General features: G+C 40.5%; 1 protein-coding gene across 1 annotated transcript in view; it reads left to right on the top strand.

Moving 5' to 3' along the window:
- Positions 1 to 1,662: 1,662 nt before the first annotated feature.
- RAB6A (RAB6A, member RAS oncogene family) overlaps positions 1,663 to 7,478 on the top strand; it is a 79,479-nt gene continuing 73,663 nt past the window's right edge. The window contains exons 1-3 of the mRNA XM_019649325.1: positions 1,663 to 2,298; positions 2,671 to 2,746; positions 6,675 to 6,759. Of these exons, the coding sequence (XP_019504870.1) occupies positions 2,229 to 2,298; positions 2,671 to 2,746; positions 6,675 to 6,759 (231 nt within the window). The 5' untranslated portion in view covers positions 1,663 to 2,228. The remainder of the gene's footprint in view (positions 2,299 to 2,670; positions 2,747 to 6,674; positions 6,760 to 7,478) is intronic.

Below are 7,478 nucleotides of genomic sequence, written 5' to 3'. Positions count from 1 at the left end.
TGAGAAGGCACTTGTTTGATCCTGCCATTTGTATAGCTAAGTAAATAATAGTCCCCAAATAATGAGGAAATGTTTGTAAATGTGTTTTGTGAATAGTAAGACACTATACACAAATGTAAGGACTTATTTTTTTTATTATTAGCTTGGGAAGTATTTTCGATACCGGTTTTTAAAAGTGCAGAGATTACTTCTTTGGATGCTGTCCTATACAATGGTCAAGTGTGGCTGAAGTATGGTGAGGTGTAGATGCCAATTTCTCTAATTTGGTGATTCTTAACCTTTTACTTATTCATCTTTTATTAATAGGCTTTTTTAAAAGTTTTGTATTTACTGTAAAATTGAGCAGACAGTACAGAAAGTCCCCATACACCTCTCCCCCACTGTTTCCTCTATTACTAATATCTTACAATTAGTGTATTTCTTACAATTAAAGAACCAATATTGATACATTGTCATTAATGTCCATCTTTATTCGGATTTCCTTAGCTTTTGTCTAATGTTTTTTTCTGTTCCAGGATCCCATTCAGTTTAAAACTTATGTTCAGTTGTCATGCTAGTTATATCCACATTACACGTAGTTGTTGTGTCTCCTTAGGCTTCTCTTGGTTGTGATACTAACCTGCATTTTTTGGGTCATGAACTAGGTTGAAAATCTGCTGAATGCTATGATTCTCTCCACAGGAAAATGCACATGCTTCACATATCTAATTTAAGGGAGGTCCACCCACGGTAGATTCAGAAGCCCTGCTTTAGGAGGAACGGGTGATCTTTAAAATATCCCCTTCCCCACATTTGGTCTCAAGGACAGGGTCTACCTCTAATTTGTTGTGTGACCTTTTTGCAGAGCTAGCTGTTCTCCTAGGTGGGCTTTAGTTTCACCACCTGTGAAATGAGGAGTTTTACATGTCTAAATCATTTTCTAGCATAGCAGGTGGCACCTAGAGTTGTCAATATCTGAGGAACAAAGGTTGGTATAGAAGACCAAGCCAGGTGAAGCCAGTGAAGTGATGGGCATATCAATACGGAGGTTGCAAAGGTTCAGTGGGGGAAAACACAAAACCTGGGTTCCACTTTATGTTTTTGTATATGTTCTAAGTTATTTCCTTCCTTTGAGCCTGTTTCCTCATCTACAAAAATATGGAGGCCCTGCTTCTTGTAGTTATGAAACTCCTGGGAGTAACAGCAGAGCATGTACCTAGTAAGATATCGTGTGAAGATTTATGATAGGAAAGAAGATGGAGAAAGTGGGTAGGTGCACGGGTGAAGGGCGTATCTGAGGAACGTAAGGCACGGCTGAGGGCTCAGGATAGAGGAACCTAGTGAGTCTCTAACCACACCTGTACATTGCTGGGTTTAATTTCGCCTCCATTCCGGCCCCGCCTCCGCCCCACCTCCCGTCCCCTCCCCACAGGCTGCGTCGCGCCACACTTCGCATGGCCTCCACCGCTTTCCACCGCGCGACAGCCGCGCGCGCTCTCGCGCCGCCACCTCACTCCCGTCCCTGCCCGCCTTCGGTCTCTCCCGATTGGCTCATCACATAAGTGACGTATTCCACCCCCCTCCTTATCCCACCTCCTCACTTCCCCCAAGCTCCGACCCGCCTCCTTGCTTACCCTGACGCGAGTCCAAGCCAAACCTGCCGTAGTCTCCGCGGCGCGGGAGGAGCCGGAGGGCAGGCTAAACCAGGAAGACGCTGGCTGTGGCGCGCACGCGCACGCACGCACGCACGCCGGCGGCCGGCAGGGCGGCAGGCTCGCGCCCAGGCTCGCCCAGCGCCGCGCCAGAGGCTCGCGCACTCAGCAGGTTGGGCTGCGGCGGCGGCAGCTGTGCGAGCTGAGGCGCTGCGTGTCAGAGGTTCCAGACGTCTGCGGCTCCGGCTCCGCCACCCTCTGCCTCTTACCTCACTCTCCGTGCCAGGTGCTTAGGACAGAACATCGCTAGCCTTGGGAACCCTGAGCACACCCCTGGCTGCTTCTGACACCGCCCTCCTTCCCTTCCCAGTCGCGGGCCTCGCTCAGTGCCAGGCGACTCCGCGGGGAGGCGGCGGCGACGGCTGCCTGTCTGTGGAGAGCAGTCCTGCCCCCTAGCCTTGCACCGCCGTCGGGCCCTGCAGGGGCCAAGAGAGCTCGGCGCCCGCCCTTCCTTTCACCCTTTTCACCAACCGGTTGGAGCAGCGTCGGTCCGGGAGGTCTCTGGGCTGAGGCGGCGGTAGCTCCTCCGGTTCCATCATGTCCGCGGGCGGAGACTTCGGGAATCCGCTGAGGAAATTCAAGCTGGTGTTCCTGGGGGAGCAGAGCGGTGAGTGAGCGGCTACCCCACTCCTGGCAGCTGGTCGCGGCTTCCCCGCACCGCCCCCAGTGCGGCCCTTCAGTCCGTGGAGGCTCCCTGCCGGCCTCGCCTTAGCAGTTCGTTCCACCCCCCAGCTCTTCCCGGGCTTCGCCGACCCCTCTTAGCCACCGGTTCCTCTTCCCCATGATCCGTCGGTCGGATTTTGACCCTTTCGTCCCCGACTCCGGCGTCTCCTTTCCCCGCAGCCCGGCCCTCTTCTGTCGGTCTGCTCTCCTTACTCCCCACCCCGCCCAGCCCCCTGTCCATCCCTTTCTTCCTCTGGTCTCACCCACCCCAGCCCCCTTTCTTGAGCCCCACCCTTATTCCTTGCTCTTATTCCAGTTCTTCAGCTCCGTGAGGCCCACCCCGGGAAGCGCCACTCCTGGGAACCGGCCCTCTTCAACCTTGGGCATGGAGGGTAGGATCTGGGCGTTGTTTTCCCCGGAGGCTTGGCCCTGAGAAGTGCGGATTTCATGGAAGTGGGGGTCATAGAAAATTCCTGGATGGCTTTCCCTTGGGTGGGGAATTAGTCTGGGTTATAGAAGATATATATCTGAACTGGAAGCGACTTGAGGATGGAGTGGTTGAGGAGTGGGAGGGTTGGCGATGGCAGTGGCGATTTTTACCCCTTAGGTTAGGCTGTGGCTTGTTGGAAAACCTCGTTTTCTTCTCTTGTCTTGCATCTTTGATAATTCTTTTGGCAGTGTTGATGCTTTTCTGATCTCTGCCAGATGCTATGTCATGATCGTTTTACTTGGAATTGTTCACATCTCACCTCTCCTTTTTCTCGTTTCAACGTAAACAGTGTCTTATTCTCCTTATGGTGGTGCAAACAGGACTTACTGGGGAAATGTTAATTATTCCATTTATCTTTGAGTAATTTCCAATTTTATATTTAGGATTCCTGTGAAAGAAGGCTTGAGAATAATGAGTATCTTTGTTTGGAGGATTTCCTTTGGAGTTAGGGAGTATTGGAGTAGAGTAAGAATAGATTCATCATCTAGTTTTTAAAATTAGATTTAAATATGTAATACTACTTATGCTAAATTACTCCTTTATGCTTAATATTCCATGGTATTTGATGAGTGAAATTCTCATTTACTTGGTCAGGCTTCTGTTGTCGCTGTAGTTTGTATTCCATACAAGATCCTAGTTTTGTGATGGCTGTCTCCAAAATTACTTCTTGTAATTTAATTTTTATGCTGTATTATGCAAACTTGACACTTGGCAATTTAGAGATTATCTCTTTTTTTCCTCTCATACTTTTCATGACCATCTTTAAAATTCACACATTGAGAGATTAGTTTCTTCCAAGTCATCAAACATTGTTACCCACTTGGTGTCTTAGGTTAGGTTATAGAAAACATGCGTTATCTTCTGATTGGAAAGAAGATAACTGATATAAATTCAGAGCTTTTGTTACTACCTTGAAATATTTATATGATTTTGTATGGCATTAAAGTAGGTTAATACTAGTTGTAAAATTGCTTCTAGTTGAACCTGAGAAATCATTTTTCTCTTTTCATACATAATCTTTCCTCCTTCCACCTTACCAAGGAAAAATGTTGTCTTCCCTTTGCTTTTGAATTCCCCTGAAGTAGGTATAAGCTTGTTTCTTTAAGTAACTTGATTAACCTATGAGGTTGATCCTGGTCCAGGTATTTTATGGTAATTTCAGTACAGTCCTATACATAAAACATAGCCTATTGGTCATTATTGATAAATAGGATCTAAAGTGCTTATTGTGTACTCTAGGGATGTTTTTGCCTGCCTTATGTTATGATGCAGAGCTGTTTAGTTTGCATGAAAAATCCATTAATATCTGTCTTAGGAAGATTTTAGTATGAATAGATATAATAACTAGTATCGGTCAGTTTCCTTTGAATTTCTTATTTATGTTCTAATTCACATTGCAGAGTGTTATGGCTTCTCATTTCTTACTTTTTAAAAGTCTGTCATAACTCCTTTCCTCCCCAATTCCTGAAGCCACCTTAGATTTTTTTTTTAAATAGACTATTTTTTAGAATAGTTTTAGATTTATAGAAAAATTGAGAAGATCTTGCAGAGGGTTCCCATATAGCCCCACCCAGTTTTTCCTGTTATTAACATCTTACATTTTAGTGTGGTACATTTGTTACAATTAACCAATACTGATACATTATTATTAACGAAAGTCCATAGTTTATTCAGATTTCCTTAGTTTGTTTTTTTCTTTTCTTTATTTTTTAAAGATTTTTTTTTATTAAAGTACAGCTAACATACAATATTATATTAGTTTCAGGTGTACATCATAGTTATTCAGCAGTACCCACCTAGCTCTATACAGTGTTATTACCACATTATTGATTTTATTCCCTATGCTGAAGAAGTGATCACCATATGTTCAGCAACCCTCTGACACTGTATCACGCTATCACAATATTATTGATCTTTCCCTCCTGTTTAAATTTTTCAATTAGAGTTGACATTCAATATTATTTTCAGAATTCCTTAGTTTTTAATCTTTTTCTTTTCAGCATTCGTTTTAGGGTACCACATTACTTTTAATTGTCATGTCTCATTAGGCTTCTCTTAGAATTTTTTTAGGATTGTTTACATGCTTTTTAATTCTGTGGACCTGTGAGGCTACTGTATTTGAGGTTACTGTATTGCTAAGTAATGCCATCCAATAGCTTTGACAATGAAAGATTGATTTCTGTTTTCATGGGCAGTGTGTAATTTTCTTGTGCATTAGCAAAGGTCTGTAAGAATCCATGTAATCTTGATGTAACTCTTAATGAATTATTTATTTTTAGGTTTTAGGATTACACAATTCAGCTTTCAAAGACTAATCTGTGGCAAAGCCTTGTTTGTCTCCTTAATAGTATTTACCACATTTATAATTCTTATTTTTTATGTATTTGTTTTTGTCTGTTTCCCACAGCAGAATGCAAGTCCCATGAAGATTAAAAACTGTTATTTTTTGTTGTTGTTCATTTCATTCCCAGTGCCTAGCATAGTGCCAGGATTATAGTATGTATTCAGAAATATTTGGTAAATGAATGATGGTTGAATCTAAGAGGAACCAAAGGTAGTAGCCTATATCTTTGTTATGGTGAATCTGCATTTTTTCCTCATGCAATTAATAGTTTAACACTAACATTTTATACTTAACGTTATTGGATTGTATGTAGGGACACTGCAGATACGCGGGGGGGGGCAGAGACCCTAGTAATTTATAGCCCTCACCATTTCACTTAAAAAAAAAAAAAGACCAGGATTTTGCACTGGTTTTCTTTTTTTTGAGTTGAGCAAAATTAGTTTTGTTTTGTTAAAACTATTGTTAAATTATTTGCTATTAGAATAGTATCTCAAACTATGTCAAATGCTATTTAAAGACATGTTCATAGAACTGATTTGAAGTTAGGTAGATTGTTTTATTTAGTTTATCAAAAATTTAAGACTCTGCTCTGTAATGAAGATGAGTTTCAGTACATGAAGCCTCATTGAGTTAATGACATCAGTACTGGTAATCTTCCTGTAAACTCCTATGGTTTCTTTATATTTCAGTAGTGTACATGGTTTAATAAAGGAATGTTGAAATAGACAACTTAAATCTGAAGTTTCTTCAAGGAATCTTTTTTTTTTTTTTACTGCCTGTATTGTTTTGAAATGCAGAGGCACTTTTAGGAATGTCATTATTGTTTACAATAGAAGATATACTACAAACAAATGTTATGGGTTAAAAATTAGAAAATGTAATCTAAGGGAGAAACACATACCTCTGGCCTAATACTACTATTTTTTCACTGTATGTTACCCTTTTTACATAAATTCTTTTACATACTAGGTAGGGAGAAAGCATCTTAATCTCAGAGACCAGGAGTACGGAATAGTTTAGGTTGGTAGATCAGTGATCTTAAACTTTTTCTTTTCAAGATTCATTTATGCTCTTACAAATTGTTGAGGCCTCTATAAAGAGCTCTGTTTATGTGGTTTATATCAATATTTACTGTATTGAAAGTGAACAGAAAATTTTAAAATATTTGATTCACTTATAAAAATTATAGTATTAAGCCTATTACATGTTAACATAATAATTTTTAATGAAAAAAGTAAAAACTATTTTCCAAACAAAAATTTAGTGAGAGAGGGGCATTGTTTTACATATTTGCAAATCTGTTTAATGTCAGACTTATTAGAGGATATCTGGATTCTCATAGCTGCTTCTATAATACATTCAGTGTCTTTTCTAATATCACACATGATGGAGGCTCTGGGAAACTCCCTTGTACATTCATGAGAAAATGAGAGTGGAGAAAAGCCAAATAACATCTTAATATTATAAAAATGGTTTTGATCCCCAGGAGGCTAGTGGACCCCTCTGAAGGGGTCTGTGGATCAGGGGACCACACTTTGAAAACTGCTGAGTTAGATGATATCAAGCCGTTTGTACCTTGTAGTTTCATATTGCAAGTTAGGATAATCAAGGGGAATGTTTTCCATATCTTGTTTTGAAGCCTCAAACTAAAAGTGGAGCTAATGATTAATAGCACAGAATCTGGGTTTCATATTTTAGCACTGAACACTCTTGAGCAAATTATTTGATTTCTTTTTGCTTCAGTTTCCTTATCCAAAAAATAAAGATAATAGGACCTTTCATATAAACTTATTGTGACAATTAAATTAGTTAATACGTGTAAAGCATTTAAAAGAGTGCATGGCACATAAGAAGTGCTTGTAAATATTTTAATTTAACAAATGTTTGCTGAAAACTACTGTTCTCTCAAGTGGTTTGGTAGAGCCTACTCTTAAGACATTTATATTTCACAATATTGGGTTGTCAGAAAAGTCATGACGTATTTTTTCTATGTTTTCTGTTGGAAAAATGTGTCATGACTTTTCCGACACCCGAAAAAATATATATATATATACATAATATACATAATATAGTGGAATGAGTGCAGCTGCTTTGATTAGTAGAGTTAACAGGTACAGAGAAGTGACAGAGGAGCATGGAATATCAGGGAAGGCACATTATAAATATGACTGACTAATAGTTTAAGCATATTTTAGTTGAAATTCTTTAATTACAGCCTTCCATAGTTGGAGGAGAGTTTGAGAAGTAATCCAATCCATTTTTCTTAGGGCTTTAAACTGGACCACTTTTT

Source organism: Hipposideros armiger, unplaced genomic scaffold, assembly GCF_001890085.2.
Source record: "Hipposideros armiger isolate ML-2016 unplaced genomic scaffold, ASM189008v1 scaffold_132, whole genome shotgun sequence".
Taxonomy (NCBI): Eukaryota; Metazoa; Chordata; class Mammalia; order Chiroptera; family Hipposideridae; genus Hipposideros; species Hipposideros armiger.
This window is presented reverse-complemented; position numbering and strand designations above follow the sequence as displayed.